At 38.8% G+C, this 20,771-nt stretch overlaps 2 protein-coding genes across 3 annotated transcripts; one reads left to right on the top strand and one right to left on the bottom strand.

Annotated features, from left to right (window-relative positions):
* The first annotated feature begins 403 nt into the window (after window positions 1-403).
* smndc1 (survival motor neuron domain containing 1) lies at window positions 404-3,925 on the top strand. The gene is made up of 6 exons (XM_056235039.1): window positions 404-563; window positions 1,072-1,191; window positions 1,384-1,526; window positions 1,650-1,808; window positions 3,012-3,165; window positions 3,271-3,925. The coding sequence occupies exons 2-6, from the start codon at window positions 1,072-1,074 to the stop codon at window positions 3,406-3,408; spliced, it is 714 nt and encodes a 237-aa protein (XP_056091014.1). The 5' UTR covers window positions 404-563; the 3' UTR covers window positions 3,409-3,925.
* Window positions 3,926-4,265: 340 nt separating this feature from the next.
* Window positions 4,266-20,759, bottom strand: add3b (adducin 3 (gamma) b). 2 transcript variants are annotated; one of them, XM_056235034.1, is made up of 15 exons: window positions 20,636-20,759; window positions 19,428-19,675; window positions 17,241-17,376; window positions 16,930-17,081; window positions 13,988-14,068; window positions 13,674-13,823; window positions 10,762-10,905; window positions 10,378-10,476; window positions 9,566-9,736; window positions 9,158-9,418; window positions 8,339-8,455; window positions 8,053-8,142; window positions 6,950-7,067; window positions 5,331-5,438; window positions 4,266-5,168 (listed from the first exon to the last, which is right to left on the bottom strand). In XM_056235034.1, the coding sequence occupies exons 2-15, from the start codon at window positions 19,647-19,649 to the stop codon at window positions 4,837-4,839; spliced, it is 2,181 nt and encodes a 726-aa protein (XP_056091009.1). In that variant the 5' UTR covers window positions 19,650-19,675; window positions 20,636-20,759; the 3' UTR covers window positions 4,266-4,836. The 2 variants fall into 2 exon arrangements, with proteins under 2 accessions (XP_056091009.1, XP_056091008.1); XM_056235033.1 differs by having other exon boundaries at window positions 19,428-19,672.
* Window positions 20,760-20,771: the final 12 nt, after the last annotated feature.

Below are 20,771 nucleotides of genomic sequence, written 5' to 3'. Positions count from 1 at the left end.
ACTAGAGCTTTTATACAACTATTTAGAATTTAAACATATCCGCAATAAGACATATTATTAGGAAATATAGAGTGACAACTGATATTTACCTACATTTTATGTAAGTAGTCTGCTTTGCTGTTATAAAGATCTCATTAATTTACATTACAAACTATCATAATTTCATAATAGGTTTTAAAAGTGCGGCTTTTTTCCTCCCAGAGTGCGGAACTACGTATTTTCACTAGCCTATATGAGCTATAAAAGCCTTAAGTATAAAATACGATTCAAAATCAAACTTGATTTCAAAAACGAAAAAAGTCCCATAAATAGACAGTAAACATACGGACAGTAAAATACCTTTCCTCTCTGCCACAGGATGGCGCGACAACATCGCGACAACAGTTTTATCACGCGAGACTGTGGCGTCACATCCGGGAAAAGGTCGAAAAAACGATACCACGAAGAGATACAAACGTAGAAGGAACGGCCGTCTTTTGCGCGAAAATATCATCGTACATGGGACACCGAACACATTAATTAAACACTTTTTCATATAATTGTTATATTGGGAATATTTAAAGGTAAGACGCATGGTAAAGGATGATTCGAGGAACGTTATACTGTGTTTATAAATGTAAACATGTCTTCTGCCGAGCGTGCGGCCTTGCGTTCTATTTGTGACTCTCCACATCGCTTTTGTATTGTTTAACTGAATCAAAACAAGGCTGTGTGAGACATGTTGTGAATGAATGCTAATACTGTATTAAATATGTAAGCATTTATAATTAAAACGATCAAATTGATAAATATATTTGCATCCTTAAATGGGATATGTAAGTAGGAAAATGACTAAATATTTCTCAAATAAACATGCCAATATGTTGAAAATTTTCATTCTATTTGAGAAGTTAACATTGTTGTAAATCTAAGGGAGTAACGTTAGTTCAAAAATGGTTTTAGGTCGGATTCAGATAACAAATATTTGGGATTCCTGTTCTAGAGAACATACATTTGATGTTTATATATGTAAGGCAAGGGTGGGTGTGTTTTTCACTATTTTATTGAAAGGTGTGTCATTTAATTTTTCAGATGTCTGAAGAGTTGGTAAAGCAGTTGAGCAATTATAAAGCTCAGCTGCAGCAGGTGGAGGCGGCACTCTCTACAGATCCAGACAATGAAGATCTGCGTAAACTGCAGAAGGATCTCCAGGTTTGGGACACAATTATCTTCTGCTTTTTTTTTTTTAGTATGTGTTTTCATTGATGAGACCAGAGTCTTTCAGCGGTCTGCCATGTTTTTCAGGGGTCCAGTCACTTAGGTTGACGCTTGATAGCCTCTGACAAGAAAGTGCCTTTTATGCAAGTATGTTCATCAAAACATTGCTGTTATGTGTCACTATAGGAGGTGATTGAGTTGACTAAAGACCTGTTGACATCACAGCCTGTGGAGGGTACGACCAGTACAAAAAGCTCAGAGACAGTCGCTCCCACTCACAGCTGGAGGGTCGGAGACCATTGCATGGCCACCTGGAGCCAGGACGGACAGTGAGTATCACACACCAACACAGTGCTGGGAGGTATATAGGGATTGTGTTCGGCTACATTTGGAAGAGGGATTCATGTGTATATATCCGTACTCACCTGCTTACAGTGCTGTGTGATTGGCAGGTTGTATGAGGCGGAAATTGAAGAGATTGACAGCGAGAATGGCACGGCAGCCATCACCTTCGCTGGCTACGGCAACGCAGAGGTGTTGCCACTTCATGTGCTCAAAGAAGTGGAGGAGGGCAGGAGCAGGGAAGAGAAGGACGGAAAGCCCAAATCCAAGTAAGTAGACATGCACATACGTTTTAGATCTGTTTTAATATAGGGCCTGTTTACACCTGGTCACTTCATGTGTTTTTACTTTTCCGATTTGTTAATTTGTTCCTATCTAATTAGTTCAGAGGTGTAAAGTCCAGGGGTGAGAAAGTAAAAGTCCTGCCATATGTTTATTCCACCCATGAACTCTGATGATTTCATTTATTAGTTCTATCTCCTGGCTGAAAAACTGTGCTAATTAGCAAATCCAGCTGATTGGAACAAAATACTGAGGAGGACTTTTACTTTCTGAACCTGGACTTTGTACCTCTGGATTTGTTAACACGTTTTCCATTTACACTTGGCCTCGTAAATCTGTCTCCGCAAAACGAATATAAATCCGATCTTATATTCCCGCTCTATATACAAATTTAACGGAGATCACGTCAACAAAAGCAACATATATGAGCTGCATTTTATTTATCATCAGCTAATTTCAAGATCAGGCCGCAATAGGAGAAAGAGCGGCATCAGCACTGGTAAGATCATTTAGTCTCACTTTTAATGAAGATGATTGTGTGTTGAGCGTCTGCGATTTACTTTTATATATGGCTATAAAATGTCATATAGCCTATAACACGCTCTCACGTTTATTTTTTTTATCATTTTGGGAGGAATAACTTTACATAATGTGGTTTCAATAACCAGGTGCATTTACACTTGTCCAGTTTAGTTTGGAATGCGTCTCAAACCACCTCCTGAAGTGGTTTGAGTGATCGGATTTAAATCCGTCTCAAAAGCGTTTCGGAGGGCATTTACACCTGGTCTTTTCAGAGAAAGTGCATTAAGTGACCAGGTGTAAACAGGCCCATAGTGTCTGAACAGAGCAACATATCTTTATAAGGTATAATATGATTTAAAAGTTGTAAATGAGCACAGTTGTTAATACTACAATTTAAAATTTGTATATTTAAAATATAGTATTCCTATTAATTGAATTGTAAATATATGTAAATCTAAATAATTTTTACTCACACGTGTGTGTATATATACACATTTGCTTTGTGTGTGTATATATATATATATATATATATATGTGTGTGTATATTAAAAAGTGTATATGTATACTTTTTATATACAACTTTTCCATCAGTGGCACAGACATTATACACTACAACAGTTTAGAGTTTTTTTTTTAATTTTTACAAATCTTTTTGTGTTTTCTCTTAGGAAAGAGCTGCTGGCAGAACAGAGGGAATATAAGAAGAAAAAAGCCCAGAAGAAGGTGCTGCGCATGAAGGAGCTGGAGCAAGAGAGAGAAGTTCAGAAGTCCAAGTGGCAGCAGTTTAACAATAAAGCCTATTCAAAAAATAAGAAAGGACAGGTGTGTATATAAGAATAAAGCCTGATTAACTTTGCAATGTTCTCTTAAATGCTGTTGTTTTTTAAAAAAAAACCTGTTACATTGTTGTATGATCTTCCTCTGCAGGTGAAGAGGAGTATATTTGCATCTCCAGAGAGTGTGAATGGAAAGGTTGGCGTCGGCACGTGTGGTATCGCAGATAAACCCATGACCCAGTACAATGACACTTCAAAGTATAATGTCAGGCACCTAATGCCCCAGTGATCTCCCTTGTGTCTGTGACCATCTGTAATCATCCACCATAAAAAATGAAACGAACTGAAACCCACTTAGAAGTCATAAACAAATCGGATTGGACATGATATGAATATAGTAACACATTTCCCCCTTGTTTTATTTGCAGTAATAGTGGGTATTTAGTCTGTGGATGTTGGAGCTGTTCTGTACTGAACGAGTCTCTGGATGTTCAACAGTCCTCAGTGAAGGACAGCTCCTGGTTAGTTTTACTGGTTCTCCTCATGCTCTCAGGTCGAGTCTCTGCACGAGCTGCTGAGGATGGAAACTGCTCTATAGTTTTTATGATGTGTTGAACAAATGCATATGGAAAGCTCTGGCCGCCCTCATACACCTTTGACTGGTGTTGTTGAACAGATTAACAGATTGTTTTGCTGTCTTCACCTCTGTGTCTAATAAGCATTCTACTGCAGGCCATTTGTTGTTACATTTGCTTTTCAGTTTTGTATATTTACATATTTGAGAGGAATAAACATTGATTTCTTGACATTCTTAAAATAATTTGTGGTTTATTTTAATTAATTTGACTTTTTTTTTATTCAAGTTTTCCAAATGACAGGTTAGATCTGTGTTATAAAGACATTTACTATGAAGAATTTGCAGCACACTTTTATTTCACAGCGGTTACATTACATTTACACATGTGACCATGAGACACTGCAAATTACAAAAGCAGTATTTGACTATGGAAGACAAATACCTTGGTGAGCACAAGAATACATCACTATTAACAAATACAGCATAAGATTTTGGTTAATAACGGTGTATTTGATAGTATAGTGATAATAGCTTAATATAATCAACATATAGTGAGTACAACATAATCCGTATATAATCAGTCAATAAAACTAGAAGCAGAATAACAATGTTATCAACCACATCTCCATTTATAAAACCAGCAAATCAAAAAAGCTTCATATCACACTGAATGGCCAGCTTCCCATTTCTTTAATATTCCTAATGTGCAGGAATCCAGATGCAGTCTTTCATACAATTCACTGTCACCTGGATATATCAGCACAAAACATCAATTCATCTACAAACAAAATGCAGAGCCATCAAAATGTTTCTGATACTTCTCAAATTCAGCGTTTAGAGTTGCGGATCAGAACTAGAATTTCTATTTTGTGTATACGTGTGCTCTTATGTACAGTTTATAAAAGTGTAGGTGGATATTCTTAGGCTATTTAGACTTTTTGCTCTAGTTTTTAATATGGCTTATGGCTGTAAGAAAAGTATTCTGAAATATTCTGTTTAATAACAATACATAAAAGTCATTGCTTTAACGCTAATATCCATATCCATATCCCTGCTAGTCATCACATTTATCATTGGACCCTTCTGAAACTACATTACCCACTAGCCCCTGTACAGCATGTGTCTAACAGACTTGTTCACTCAGTCCTTTTTGCATTCCTTTTCTTCCTCTATCTCCTTTTCTTGCTCCTTTTCTTTCTCCTTCTCTTTGTCTTTTCCTTTCTCCTTTTCTCTTCTTTCTTTCTTTTTCGTCATTCGCAGGAAAGAAGGAGTACGAAATTTCTTTTTCTTCTTTTTAGGTGACTTTGGCTGACTATCAGAAGAGCTGGTGACTGAAATGTTGTTGGCGACAGTGGTAGTTATGGAGACCTCCATCTCTTTAGTGATGCTGAGCTCCGTGACCTGTAGAGTGAGGTCATCATCCTGCGTCAGGTCATCGCCGTCACTGCTCTGCAGTAGAGCTGAGAGACAGTCTGAGGATGAAAGGAAGAGACTTTTCAGCATGAGGTCATCCAGCTGGAAACCATAAAACAGCAACTAATTTGGTTATCAAATACCAGTGTGATAATATGCTCATACAATCCCAGCCAACAGTTTATACGAGACTACAAGAGATTATATGAGAAAATCTTGACCTCCTCTTTCAGGGCTCATGAGAGGTGAGATCGACAGGGACACTGTGGAGCCGTCATATGTGGTCATTTCTCCGTCCGTGAACTCCTCATCGGCCTCTGACTGAAGAGCTTATGTCAAGAAAACACATTTTAACAAACAAGGTTAAGCGAAGCCTTACGATCTTGCTAAATAGAGATGGCTAATGCTGAAAACAGTCATGCTGTTTAATACTTTAGTGAAATCCTTTTTCAGGATTCTTTAATGAATAAAAAGTTCAAAAGAACAGCATTTAAAAATAAATATTTTGTAATTATAAAAGCCTTTACTGTCACTTCTAATCCATTTAATGGTTCCATACTGAATAAAAGTATTCATTTCTTTCAAAACTCTAACTGCCCCCAAGCCTTTGAATGGTAGTGTCATTCTGTGTCTTTGGGTGCTTCTCAATATCCCTCCTCGTTTCCTCTCCTCCATCCTATGACCCGGAAACCGATCGAGCTCAGCCATCTTGAAGGACATCTCAATTCTCTAATTGCGCCGCGAGAGGATCGAGGAGTAAGTAGGCTTCCAGAGGAGTCATGAGCGAGGATACACAGGTGGATCCTTTGCGGAAGAGTTTTACCGACTAAACGTGACGCAACACGCAAGTATCCATTCTCCTCCCCCTTTACGTCGGTCACAATAAGTTAAATTTATACTTTACCTTTGCAGTTTAAATAAACTACACATCTCACATATTTCAACAGGGTATCTTGCTTTATTATTATTTATTATGAATTTCTTGAAGGTCCCGTTCTTCGCGATTCCATTTTTCAAACTTTAATTAGTGTGTAATGTTGCTGTTAGAGCATAAATAATACCTGTAAAATTATAAAGCTCAAAGTTCAATGGCTAGCGAGATATTTTATTTAACAGAAGTCCCCTTTCAAAGCATACAGCGAACGGCCGGTTTGGACTACATCCCTCTACTTCCTTTTTTAATTACGTAACTAGAACAGTTTTTTGACTAATCTCCGCCCACAGGAATACACAAAAAAGGGGGCGTGGTCTTGTTGCGCTCCCACAGAGAAGAAGCACTTCAGCTGTGCATGCATCTCCAATTTATGGTAAGAGGCGTGACCTTTCCGGGCAACGTGCGATAAGCTGCTGTCGAATCACAACACAGGAACCGCTGGCACAATCAGAACTCGTTACGTATTTCTGAAGGAGGGACTTCATAGACCAAGGAAGTCATCAGGCCGTTTTTTGGACAGTGAAAACAGCGGTATACAGATAAGTCAATTGTGTGAAAAATACTGTGTTTTTTTACACGCGAAACATGAACACATGTTAAATTGCACACTGTAAACACAATCAAAGCTTCAAAAAAACATGAAGAACGGGACCTTTAAATAACCAAACTTTAACAACATAAGGGTAGATCCTTTGAGCACTGCTGATGACGCTGTGAAGTAACGCTCGAGTGATCAAGTATTCCAATGTATAAAAAAGCTTTCATTCGATTCCTCCGTCCTCCTTTTCTTTTCTTTGCAGCCTCCCCTCGCATCCTGCAGGGGTGGAGCTGAGACGCGAGGAAAGGAAACGAGGATGCACAAATAAGAATTGAGAAGCACCCTCTGTATGCATAGTGTGCTTGTACCTGATTGGCTGCTCTTATTCTCCACAGTTTGTGTGTATTCCTGTAGCTCTGCCTCTGATTGGTTGAAAGGGTTGGGTGGTAGAACAGCTGCCTGTTCCTCATCCTCATAAATGAATGCCTGAAAATAATAATGGCAAAGGGATTGACTGACACTTGTGTGTCTGTTATGTAATTTTTGTTTATGTTTTGCAAGGACACTGGTTTTGGACTTTATACTGGCATCTATCTATGAAATCATGTTTCTACCTCAGAGAAAAATGAAAAGAAAGAAAGAAAGAAAGAAATTGTTGGTATGTAAGGAAGGACAGAGGAAATAAAGAAAGGAAGGAAGATTGTTGAAGACCTGAAGGAAGTAATTAATGAAATAAATATTTTTGGTATAGAAGGAAGGAATGAAGGAAGGTATTAAAGGAAGGAGGAATTTGTTGCTATGCTGGAAGAACTAAAGAAAAAGGAAGGAGAAATGACTAAATAAATGAGTACTGGGAGGAAAGAAAGAAATAAGAAACATTTTTGGTATACTGTAAGGAAGGAAAGAAAAAAATGTTGGAATTAAAGGAAGGGATCAAAAATATTAAGAAAGAAAAAAATAAAGATTGTTGGTGTACTGGAAAGAAAAAAGGAAGAAAGGAAGGGAAAAATAAAGATTGTTGGTATGCTGGAAGGAAGAAAAAAACGAAGGAAGGAAGGAATGAAAGAAAAAAAAAGATTGTTAGTATGGAAGGAAGGAAGGGAAAAAATAAAGATTGTTGGTATGCTGGAAGGAAGGAATGAAAGAAAAAAAAGATTGGAAGGAAGGAAGGAAGGAAGGAAGGAAAGCATTCTGAACAGAAGAAGAAGAGCAAAAAAAGATTGTTGGTATAATGGAAGGAAGTAAAGTCACTTTGTGAGATAAAGTTGCAATTACATGTTTTACTCTGAGGAAACAAAATACACAAACAATATGAAATCACATGACAAGGCAGCTTTTTCTAGCCTGATGCTGTCATCTCATGAGTGTCATTTTAAACATATTTGTCAAAAGTACTATTACAGAAGAAAAAGTTATTTAGTGCCCTTTCAAAGGTTGTTTGTTTAGTATTTGTGTTAGTGTAGTTACGCACTGGTCCAGAAGGCTTGTCTATAACGATGTCTGCCAGCAGCTGAGACTTCGGTCCAGATGTCATCAGATCTACTCTATTCTGCTCTCGAATCTAAACCACCACAAACAAAGCAGTGCTTTAGTGTAGTGAACACAATCTGTGGACACAGTCTGTTCAGTCTGTATTTTCACTCACTCACTCACTCACTCACTCACTCACTCACTCACTCACTCACTCACTCACTCACTCACTCACTCACTCACTCACTCACTCACTCACTCACTCACTCACTCACTCACTCACTCACTTTATTTCTTTTTTCCAGTACTTCACTGGGGTTAGTATTAAGTGGGACAAACTGGTTGGGGTCCTCAATCCTAATTGGAGTGTCCTTGCAGCTGCCTGAATCTTCTGACTTCATCCACTAAAAAGATAAAGAAAATAATGATTTTAAGAAAACAGTGAATATTAAGCAGCACATACATAATATATATATATATTAATTTTTCTTTCAAAGTTTCTGATCTATGGAAGCTCATTTTCCCTTAGTGTAATAAAAGAAGAACAAATTAATTGCAAATTTGTCACTATTTCTTGTTATTTCTTACTTTAAAATTGATCTCACGATAGACCTTAGTCAGACCAGACACCATATTGAATTTGTGTGGATGAAAACAAGGCAGTGAGGGATAGATTACAGTCTTGGTATTTACTATATAAATGTATTAGATCACATGATTTTCAAAACTCACAACTTTCAAAGCTGTTGGCGTTTTTGTCTACTGAAAGGTTATTTGGGAAGATGTTTTGTCAGCTGAACAATTGGCAAAGTTGTTCAACTACAGTACAAATCCATTAAACACACTTTACTTCTATCACTCACGGCCTCATTTTCATTCTGGTCAAAAATTAAATATGGCACCACCCTGACTAAGACCTGTTTATTTTTTATTCTTTGGTGGAAACATGCTTCCATACTGATCCATGATTAACCACACTGAAATATGACTCATTATGTTGCTGAAGTGAATTTATGAATAGTAATAATGCATAACTGTATAAAACCCTCAATATTAGCATGTTGTGTTTGGGCATGTTTGTAAATTAGCATTCTATACAAATATACCGTAGTTTTGGACCGGGGGCTGCAGGTCCCGTTGATGGACTCCTCAGGTACATTGACCTTTAAGTAGCTGTTCGGAGAGTTTAGCCATCGTATCCTCTCTCTGTCCCGCTTCTGTGCCAGGATGTGCAATGGACTCTGTGGAAAGACATCCTTTTCCTCTAGTGCCACCCCTGTGACGGTTGCTGGGATCTCCACATCGTTATGATGTCGAGGTTTCTCTTTAACAATGGGATGGCGGTAAGTGTAACCGGTTCTATAACCCTGGAAATGCAGAAGGTGGCATGTTGGTAGGCACTATTGTTTTTTTTTACTGTCAAATGTTTCATAATACATCCTCCATGCCATCAAAAAGACAACATTTAAACATTGCAAACACATCTGGTATAGATTAGCTCACAGGCCACTCACTAAGTTATCTAACATCCTCATAAGCGACTCAAATTCTGCCTCTCCAACCCTCCATCTGATCTGTCCGTCTGGCATTTGTCCACTGGGATTTTTCATAGGAGCTGTTTTCAGACTTGCTCTTTCTAACACGCAAAGGTTATCAACGCCACCCGCACATAGCAGAGCGCTTACCTGAAGAGAAACAAAGGCAGAAAGACAGAGATGATGTTGAATGAAAGTCTAACCACTCCATTGGGCTGCATCCGAAATCGCATACTTCCATACTACACAGTAGGTGAAAAACAAAAGTAGTATGTCCGAATTCACAGTACTCATAAAAGAGTAGGCAAAAAGCAGATGAGGCCACTGTTGAGGATTTGTGATTGACGCTGGTAGGTCACATGATAATGACAGCATGGCAAAATGTAGTATGTCCGGATTACATTCATGCTACACACACATATACTATATATATATATATATATATATATATATATATATATATAGAGAACGTACTTATTTAGCGATTGTGAAGTAATAACTTATTCAAAATAAGTACCTACTCAAGCGAGTATGTGATTTCGGACGCAGCCTGTCTGTTGACATTAAGGTACTGATAGTTAGAATTGAGCTGGACCTTATCTGGGCCTTCAAAAAAAAAAAAAAAAAAAAAAGATTGGCAGTTTGATTTGTCAATCCATTCCATTTGCTGTGTACTTTGATCCAGTACATATATTCCTTTTCCATTTAGTATTCACCTCTTCAAACTTTATTTTCATATTTGTTTATTAATCCACATATATGCTCATTTCCTTTTGATTGTGTGTGTGTACCTGTATCTCACAGGCTTGGTGGGTGTGATACAGATAGTGAAAAGCTTCCTCTGTCGTCTCTCCAAATGCCAGAAAACCTTGATTCCTCAGGACCAAAACCTAAAAACAAGTAGAATTGCATCAGTTTTACGAATCCAACGTAACGCATCCCAGTTATGCACAAAATAATATTATAAATATGATACTATAAATATTATTTAACGGCTATAAATTTAACATTAGCATTGACTAAACAAAAATGAACAAATATTTAAAAAAAGCATCTTTTAATGTGCCAATGATTATAACCTTCTATTTTTCCCTGCTTAAGCTTTTCCATGCTGTACTATAGTGAATTACTAAGGGTTGTCATGCCAACGAATGGCAGAATTCACAGACAGTCACCTTGGCAGTGGGACCCAGAGCTTTCTGAAGTTCCATCCTCTCCTGCTCGTCAGCTAAATCACCATGGTAGCTAAAATAAGACACCTCTCCCAGCAGCAAAGCTGCATGGGAAATGGGTAAGATGCCACATTTCATAGAAGAGACCTACAGGACACACAGAAAGGACATGTAACAGGCAGAGTGAATATGTGTCTGTGCCAGTGGTTTTTAACCAAGGTGCCAGGGCCCACAAGGGGAGAAGGGTCTGTCTGCGTCCTGCAGTACTAGAAACCACGCCTCTACAGCAAGTTACACCTCCCGCGAAGAAACGGGCATGGATGTCATTAACTAAAACAATCTTTTGAAGTACATTTTTTTATGTTTTATGTATGAAATCTTATATTGCTTTAGAATCTTATGAAGTATGAAATAACAGCTAGTAAAACATAAATTATACTATCAAATGAATACAGACTCATGGTAATAATAGCTAAAACCAAACCTATACCTTACCCTAAAGCTACCTGTGGCAAGGGGGGCGTGGTTAAGCTAAGTCTGTAATGGGAGAGAGGATCGGGAGACAGGTGCGGCGTGAGTGGGTTAAGTGTGAATGACAAACACCTGTGTCTTATTTCAGTAATTGGCGTGGGGAGACGGATAAAAGTCACAAGGAAACGAGAGAATGGCTGAGAGAGACCGGAGGAGACTTGTGGGTGAACTGGACTGAGACGGGAGAGAAAGAGTGGAGATCGACGACAGCGAGTGACGTCGAATGACAGCTGATTGCAGCGAACTGAGTCTGTTTTGTTCAGCGCACGTTGCGCGACTTTTGTTTATGTGAAAAGAGTTTTGAGTTTGAATAAATACCCACAGTCTCCTCAAGCCAACCCTGTCCTCTTCCTTCCCTTGATCTGAACGTTTACATCTGCTACACTACCCTTTCCATAAAATAAAAATTTACTGTAGAGTTTCATAAAGCTAGAAGAAGAGCAGTAGTGACGACATCAACAATTTCAGAGGGAGGGGCTCTGATGACATCACGAATAGCTGTTTCATTGTAGGGGGCATAACTTGAGGTAGGGGGCGTAATTAGTGGTCATGGTTTGTAGTACTGTGGGACGCAGTCGGACACACTTGCACTAGGGTGCCTCAGCCGCAGGATGACTTTAATTAATATATTGCAATGCTTAAAGAACAACTCCGGCGCAAAATGAACCTTTGGTCTAATAACACATTGGTACCTAGTCAACCGTTCTCTGAGATTTGTTTTCATGATAATCGAATGTAAAGAGTTTTATCTCTAAAAACTGTTTAGCGTATAACGCTAGTATATAGGGCATAGAGTAATGAAAAATAAAAATCGCTAACGTTAGTTAATACCACTAACAAGGCTCAAAATAGCCCCACACTAACATGGTAGCATAATGAGTGTCCCTACATGCAAACCGAAGCATTGAGAACTTTGTAAGTGTACAGACAGTTTAATAAGAAGATATTTTGTAAAGACAGTCTACTTCACGTATACAGGCAGGAGCCATCTTTGGAAAACAGTCTCGACCAGTCGAACCACGAACGCCGTGCTAAGTGAGCTGAACTGTGAATCTGAAATGGTCAGTTGTTTCCGGAAGAAAGCACTGAGCGGTGAGCGCATAAGAGAAGCACTGAACGCAACAGAGAAAATAATAAAATAATAAATAAATAGAGAGAGAGAGAGAGAGAGAGAGAGAGAGAGAGAGAGAGAGAGAGAGAGAGAGAGAGAGAGAGAGAGAGAGAGAGCTACCGGTGGTCAATGCCGCAAAACAGCCTCGTACTTCGGGAAACTGGTGGTGTACCTGCGGACATTGTGAAGCTATGGACACCGAACAGGAGTGCCTGTGTTGCACGGAGCGGGACCTGTTGAGTCGCGGCAACCAAGAGGCGCATTGTTTTGTACAGTCTGAAGATTTCCCCGCTCTGATAAACAAGGCTGTAAGTTACTTGAAACTTTTTTCCATGTCCCGAAAATAAATTGGAGGCGGCGACCCGATACCGGAGGGACCATATGGACAGTTATCCACTGAGTAAGTACACTAGACAAGTTATGTTTTAAATCGGTGCAATTATTTCTGATATATAGAGCAAATATTGCGTGATTTTAGTTTGCATCGCCAGCTGTAAGTCTTGCTCATTGATCTGCATGGGAGGGCAAAAACCTCTTGCCCTCCCTCTCCCCAGCCAGTGCAGACTTAAACAGATATAATTCATGCATTCCCATGTAATTAGATTTCACAAACGTAATTCCGATCGACCAGCTCACTTGGCACGGCGTTCGTGGTTCGACTGGTCGAGACTGTTTTCCAAAGATGGCTCCTGCCTGTATATGCAAAGTGGACTGTCTTTATAAAACATCTTCTTTTTAAACTGTCTGTACACTTACAAAGTTCTAAATGCTTCGGTTTGCATATAGGGACCCTCATTATGCTACCGTGTTAGTGTGGGGCTATTTTGAGCCTTGTTAGTGGTATTAACTAGCGATTTTTATTTTTCATTACTTTATGCCCTATATACTAGCGTTATACGCTGAACAGTTTTTAGAGATAAAACTCTTTACATTCGATTATCATGAAAACAAATCTCAGAGAACGGTTGACTAGGTACCAATGTGTTATTAGACCAAAGGTTCATTTTGCGCCGGAGTTGTCCTTTAACAATGCTTTTATCGCTTGTTTCTGATCCTTTTTTGCCTGTGTTTTGATCCGGAGATTCTCTACTCTTCTCGAAGATGCATAATAGTGCCCCCTATCATATAACAGTGAAAACATGGAAAGACGGAAAATTCTATCAATGGCAGGGAAAGAGTTTACACACTTTTCGTTCCATTTACTTGAATTCAAACAAATGTGAATGTGGGAGACCTGAAAGGCAAATGTGTGTGTGTTTGCGTGTATACTCACTGCAGCTGTAGTTGGTGTGTATGTATGTATAACACATTTGGCATCTGGTCGGGCAGAATACACTGCAGAATGTGGTTTGAATCCCAAAACATCCACAGGTAGTGCAGTCGCTCCTTGATCAACCACCTCACCAATCAGATTCACCTTCACCTGTAAACAACACACGGTGCAAGAAACAGATGAATGTTATTCATCAGCTTCTTCCATATATTTTTTCCATATTTTATATACAATAGTGAATTTATATTCAATTGCTAATGGACATGGTTCCCAACCTTATAAATCATGTTCAAAATGTGTGGGGGTGTATGTACCAGACTAGCTGCTGTGGCCTCAGAGAATGACAGTCCTCTAGGAAGAATAAGAATATGATCTTGCTCTTTGTTGATGCGCAACTGAAGAAGAAAATGACAGAGAAATTGTAAAAGAGAGAGAGAGAGAGAGAGAGAGAGAGAGAGAGAGAGAGAGAGAGAGAGAGAGAGAGAGAGAGAGAGAGAAAGAGAGAGAGAGAACATTATAGTATATTCTAGTATCAAATGCATAAATGCTCAAGATAGTCCAAAGCCTTAAGATTAGACACAGAAAAAGACAAGAACTTCAGATGCATTGGAAATCACCAATTCCAATTTGATTGGCTGCTTTTGTGTAATTGGATTGAGGGATTAGTAGCAAGTAAGCTAGTTATCTTAAACTGCAAGCTCCACAGTTAAACAGCAAGTAAAAAACAGCACAGGTGGCCTCTTCCTTTTTAAGTGGGCGGCATTTGGCCAGAATAAGCTAAAATGAGGATCGGACTATGTTCAGACATCTGACTATCTAAACAGCAGTGTTGGGGAGTAGCTAAGTACAAGTAGCGATACTACTAACTTAAGTACATTTTTCATTAGCTTGACAGTAGCTCAGTTGCTTCTAAAACAGTGTAGCCTTTCCAGTAGCTAACTACTTTTTTTCAGCACGTAGCGCGACCAAAAGCTACGTTCTGTTTTGCGTTTTGATGAGCCTGCAATACATTCAAGCAGCGCAGCATCTAATTCTTATTAGATCCTAAACTAAAATTGTGCATTACCACCGTCTATTGTTTCTTTACAGTTCACTGAGAAGAGATCGTCTAATGATTATGTAAAAGACATACAGTAGTGGGTTGATATTTCACATGAATCGACTAATAAAGGTTACACTATAGTATGTAAATTTTGCAAACCAAAACTTAAAATGGCAAAGCATCTGTCACTCGAACGGAAAACTGTGGTCTAATTAAATAAGTTGCGGCGGGTTTCAGAGCGAAGCCCACTGTGTCCAATGCAAGCAGCTCATGATTCGCATCTCAGAGCTCCATCACTACATGTGCTGTGAGTTTAACCTACATTTTCGACTACACCTGTGTATCCAATTTATGTTGCATACATTTTGTTCTTGCATTGATGTTACATTTGTAGCAATTTTGCACTTTGACAGCCAGTTTGAGATATATATTTGTGTTTTGTGCGTGTCTTTGGATAGTGTACAAAATAAAACAATACTCTTTGAAATAATAATTGTATTGCATTACATTGTTTTAAACCCCAAATATTTTAAAACATTCTTCATTAACAATTATTTGTAATATAAAATGTCATTGTAAAAAAAATGTAAAGTATTTTTTAATGTAGATAGCTACTTTTTGATAGTAACTTGTAATGTAGCTAACTACTTTTTCAGAAGGGTAGCCTGACTGTAGGTGCCAGGTTTGGGTTGATGTCTTTTATTTTGAAATTTTTACTTTCAGTTTGTTACGTCACTTGGTTTAGGTGTATATTACCTGTTAGTTTGCGGGTGGTTAGCATGTAGGAAGGGGGTGAGTAGCTGGGACGCTCACTTTCTGTTGACCGTTTTCATTGAATTTAATTTTATTTTCATTTAATTGCTTTATGCTTACTTTACTGTCCTCATTCATCATGTTTCTGTCAGTTTCAATGTTGCAATAAACCACCGGATTAGCAGTGGAAACGCGTCAACTTTATTCCCTCTACTCAGCCTCTTAGCGGTTACTGGCTGCCGCTATACTGACTGTATCTTAACTAATGTAACTTATGAGTAGCTTGTAGCTTGTTAAGCCACAGTTTCAGAGTAGCTTTCGCAACACCGATAAACAGCAAAAAAAAAAAATGCTTTGTGAATCAGAATGAATTCACAAATTCTGGCAAATAAGATTGAAATTTTATATCATTCAGGGTGCAAATGAGTTTGACATCCTACACAAAGTGCACTAGTGACTACAGCTGTCTCAGTTCACTCATTTGCACTCACATGTTCACTATGAAATTAATGGTGATTGAGGCGGCACATATGCATGATTGTGTAAAGCACAGTAATCCATCTGATGCTTTGGTTGTTCGATGACTATAACATCACGGTGACATGTCATGATAGAATAGAGGGAGAATGAACAGTTTTTCGTCTATTTTTTCCACAATGGCAGCTATTCTCTTCTCTCTCTGCATTGTTCTGACACTTAAGCCATCACTATGACAACCAATGTTGTCCGAACAAAAGGATCCAATTTTATTGCATGCAAAATGACAGGGAGCACAGTCAGTCCTAGATCAGATTTGAAAAACAATTTGTGTGCTGAGGGTGGAAAAAAGTAGCCTGGTAATACCAAACTCTGCTACTGCGCTTTGCTTCATAGACAGAGTCTGGCATGTCATCATTGTAAAGTGTTTTCTTTATCGCGGGCGGGGGCAAAATCATTGGAGTGAACATGGCTGACTGAGTTTTGCTGCCTCCTTAACCTGATCCTCCATGAGTGCAACCAAGGGGGACACAATCACAACTATCGCCTTGCCGGGCTTTAGCCTGCCCAGTTTCTCGCTGACGATCATTAATATTTGATAAATTAAACTTTTCCCAAAACCTGTCGGGAGTAGGGCCACGACTTCACCTCCATTCAAAATGTTTAACAAACACTCTTCTTGTTCGGGCTTCAGTTTGGAAATGCCAGGAATATTCTCCACAACAGAGCGAATTGCATCCCGTGTCTCCATATCCGCGGTTGTTTTCGATTTCTCCAATCTTAAACTCGGCGCTTAGCGTCTACGTCAAGGCTCTCAGCCCGCCCTCTGTTCGTTGATTGGTCGGCTGTTTTCAGGCCGGAGGAAAACTGAGAGACATGTCGATGTCTCAGACTAAGTACAGAAGCGAAATGAAATTGAGCGGAAGTACGAAGTCTGACGAAGTCAGGCTAGGAAAAAAGTGTGTAATGAATGCGAGTACTCACAGTTATATATGTATTTGGGAAGTGGGTGTGTCCGTACAGGTCCAGAAGACGATACAAGCAGGCGAGTTTACAGCGGCCCTGTCTCTCAGCTTTAGAACAATTAAACCACTCCATCCCACACAGATCATTTACCGGACTGATTGACCCTGCACCTGGAAACACACAAACACAGCGACACAACAAAAATAAATATCTGGCGATATCTGGACGTGCTTTCAGAATTATATGCCTGCCTGTTTACCATGACAACAAATAATCTTCAATGGGAAAGTATAAAGTGTAAATAAAAGTGTTTATGTGTGTGCACTCACTGCTGGGACTGTACACTCCAGTGTTGCTGAGAGTGTTGCTGATGATGAGGTGTGCGATGTGACCAAGTAAACCACCAGAGTTACTGCCTTTAGAGCACTGCTCCTTTACCATACACTCCAACTCCTCCTTAAAGTCCTGCAACACACACACACACAGACAGAGACGTTAACTAAAATGTAATAAAAAAACATATTTGGACATTTAAGCCACACTTAAGAATGTCATTGCATTGGATAACAAAATATCAAACCAATTGGCAATTAGTAACACTTGTTTTTCAAGCACAACATTTTCTAAAATTATAGATATGCTGTCCGTTTAATACATATTGACTAAAATGACCAGTTGGTTAAATGTAATTGCGAGAAATTCAAGAAAGTTAGTTCTGTCACGACAACTCTCTGAGTGTTTAGCATGGTAATGGATATGACAATGTTGATATGTTTGGTCTTGGCGGAATAGATCTGCTATGCTGCTGCTGTTGGTTATTGTTGCTGCTGCAGAGTAAGTATGGGACTTGCTACGACTAATACATACACAACACGCTTGATGTGAGCAAGTAAGACATTCTGCTGCTGTACAAAATAGCATACATGAATTATCCATAGTAGATCTATACAGGTGGAGGGTTTCTGAAAGCACACTCTATGCAACTGCTACAGAAACTACTGTGACCAGTATTTGAAGGGGTTGAGCAGCAAGCTCATTGGCTACTGATACAGCAGGAACCAATCAGCTGTGCCCTATTGAGAATGATGTGATTACAAGCAGATTATAGGACCTATCAGTCTGCACCATCTAGAGTTTCATGACAGAACTTTGTATTTCTAAGATGTAGATCTAAGAAAAGGTTTAGCATACATTGCTTGCAGATCTTCTGAATATTTTATTCTAAACTACCAATCAAAAGTTTGGGCTCAAAAAGATTTTTTTAGCAATCAAAATCAACCTTGATAATAAGAAGAAATGTTTCTTGAGTACCAAATCAGCATATTATTAGAATGATTATTATTATATAGATTATTATATTTCTGAAGGATCATGTGACACTGAAGACTAGATTAATGGACTAAAATCACAGGAATAAATTACATTTTAAGATATATTGAGCTATTTTAAATTGCTATAATATTTCACAATATTACTGTTTTTTTACTGTATTTTTGATCAAATAAATGCAGCCTTGATGAGCATGAGAGACTTCTTAATATAAATCTTACCAAGCCTAAACTTTTGTATGGTATGTGTATCCAATCAAATTGATTTAAAGTGTGGCTTAAGTGTGGAAATACTTTCCTTAAATATAGGACATTTCTGATTTGTTCATAGCTTATTATGTCATGGTAATGAATAATCACTGACAACAAAACAGGCTTTAAGAGAAAGTTCAGTTAACAGAAGGTCCAGTCATAAGTGCCTTTACTGTGAAATAGTTCCGGGACGTTGACAATGACATGTCCTGCGGTGAGACATGCTATACTTCATTTAATACTATTTTAAACAGCATTTTATGCGTTTTATAATTAGGCTATCATGCATACAGCTTTTATGACCTCATATAAATTGAGAGAATGCATGGAATATTTGTACTTTTTAATTTAATAACAAATTATTTTGTCACACCACAGGACCATTTGTACTACTAAACATTCACTAGTAAGGCAAAAAGGTGATTAGCATTATTTAAAAAAATACATGCTTGTTACAGGACAAAAAGATATAGGCCTACACTTTATATAGGCTACCTTTAATCTTAAAATCATGATGTTGGTTTTAAAACAATCATGGACATACTTTAACATCAAGAATTTTCTGTGTATTTAGGGCATTATCATCATGCAGTTTTGTTGATTATACCACTCCAAATTACTTGGAAATTAAAACTAGATAAAGCTATAATCACATAAGAGATGAGCTTCATCTAAGACATCAGAAAGCGTGCCTAGACTAAAGTATACTGCAAAAACATGATACACAGAAATCACTTCAGGTTCTTTATTTAATTCACTCATTCCCAGCATTTCTGGTGATCTGTGCATGGTTACTAATGGCAACGGGTCTCCACTTGTTGGTTGTTATGCAATCAAACACAAGCGTGGGCTCCTTTTAAAATGCACAGGGAGGGAGAGAGAGAGAGCATGCGAATTCTCACTTTGGTGCGAGTGTGTGTGGGAGTGACGTCTTACTGGACTATGCAGAATCTGTGTGACTCTCTTTCTCTGCTCCATCATGTTGAAGTCCTGCCTCAGGTCAGGTGACATAGCGCTGCTCCTCAGAGCCTCTGGGGACTGGAGTTCTTCTGCGCTCTCGCTGTAGACCTTCTTCACATTTAGACTGGATGGGGGGCGGATGCGTAATCCGCCCTCTTCATCGCCCGCAATCATCTCACCACGCTCACCCTCGCTCATACATAAACACAACACACAACCTTCTGCTTCAGAGAGAGATAAAAAATAGAGGGGTAGGCTATTTTTTTTCTGATCCACTTGAAGCGGTGTTCACAATTGCTGCTTGAATACAAAAAGGCCAGGGCACTTTGGATTACAAATGAATTGTCTGTACACACACATACAAATAAACATGCATTCACACAACACCTGTGTGTCTGCTCTCCAGCTGACATCCTATACAAGTCATGCATATCTGCACGCACCCCACAGAGAACAATTCACACCTTTAGTGACCCTCCCCTCCACCCTGATAGCCTGAAATCACCCCGCACCCCCACACAAGTTTTTGCATCTGAATATTTTTTTTTTTTCATTTTATTTATTTCGCGTACAATACAATTGTACAATTGTTTTAAAGCTCCATTAATGTATATGACGTGTATGCATAAACAAACTAAAATAACTACCCTCCCATATATGTCAGGCAAAGTCTTTTTCGCAAAGAAAAGCAGCTCCTGAATCTCCCTCATCATTGACGCGCGTCTCGCGACCCCAGCCTGAATGCGTAAAAGCAATTAGCTGTCTCAAAACTTAGTGAGCTGCCTAGACAGCATTTTTCGGCGTCATAGGCGCCACATATTTTTTGGGGGCATCAGGGGGGCACGAATGTTTTATTTGCGCGCTCCGAGTCAGTTTGCCACAGAACTGCGCACGAATTTAATGCTCCGAAATGCTGTCTAGGTCGGCAGTTCACCAAGTTTTGAGTTCACTAACACTGTGTAGTTGCTGCTGCGTTATAGTATAACTAAATATGAAATTTAACTGACACTAATTTAACATTCATAAAGATAAGAATTATTTAAGATCGAACACTCATGTTGTAATTTAAGATAACCAAGCTGCTGCTGTGCAGACGCACTTTAGGCCTATCAAACATTTTGCGTCTGTCCAAATCCAAACAAGTCCATTAGTAGATATAAAGGAGTAGCTATGGTTATACTCACTTTTCTCGGTCTCAGCTTAAGTTTATTCCCAGAGCTGCAGCAGGAAACATAACTCTGCAAATCAGTTCAGCCAGGAAACCTAACAACAGCACATCAGATGCATCCACGTCTATTTCCCCCTCAAGTCTCAGTTTCT

The sequence above is a fragment of the Rhinichthys klamathensis genome, unplaced genomic scaffold (assembly GCF_029890125.1).
Source record: "Rhinichthys klamathensis goyatoka isolate OS25496 unplaced genomic scaffold, OSU_Roscu_1.1 h1tg000412l_1, whole genome shotgun sequence".
NCBI lineage: Eukaryota > Metazoa > Chordata > Actinopteri > Cypriniformes > Leuciscidae > Rhinichthys > Rhinichthys klamathensis.
This window is presented reverse-complemented; position numbering and strand designations above follow the sequence as displayed.

Excerpts from the sequence above, each read along its gene's own strand:
- add3b (XM_056235034.1), bottom strand. The coding sequence starts at position 19,649 with ATGAGCGAGGGTGAGCGTGGTGAGATGATTGCGGGCGATGAAGAGGGC. Across the intron at positions 14,069-16,929 it reads TCCCAAATACATATATAACT|TTGCGCATCAACAAAGAGCA; the intron begins GTGAGTACTCGC and ends TTTCTTCTTCAG. Across the intron at positions 5,169-5,330 it reads CATGAGCCCTGAAAGAGGAG|ACTGTCTCTCAGCTCTACTG; the intron begins GTCAAGATTTTC and ends TTTCATCCTCAG.
- smndc1 (XM_056235039.1), top strand. The coding sequence starts at position 1,072 with ATGTCTGAAGAGTTGGTAAAGCAGTTGAGCAATTATAAAGCTCAGCTG. Across the intron at positions 1,527-1,649 it reads ACCTGGAGCCAGGACGGACA|GTTGTATGAGGCGGAAATTG; the intron begins GTGAGTATCACA and ends TGTGATTGGCAG. Across the intron at positions 3,166-3,270 it reads CAAAAAATAAGAAAGGACAG|GTGAAGAGGAGTATATTTGC; the intron begins GTGTGTATATAA and ends CTTCCTCTGCAG.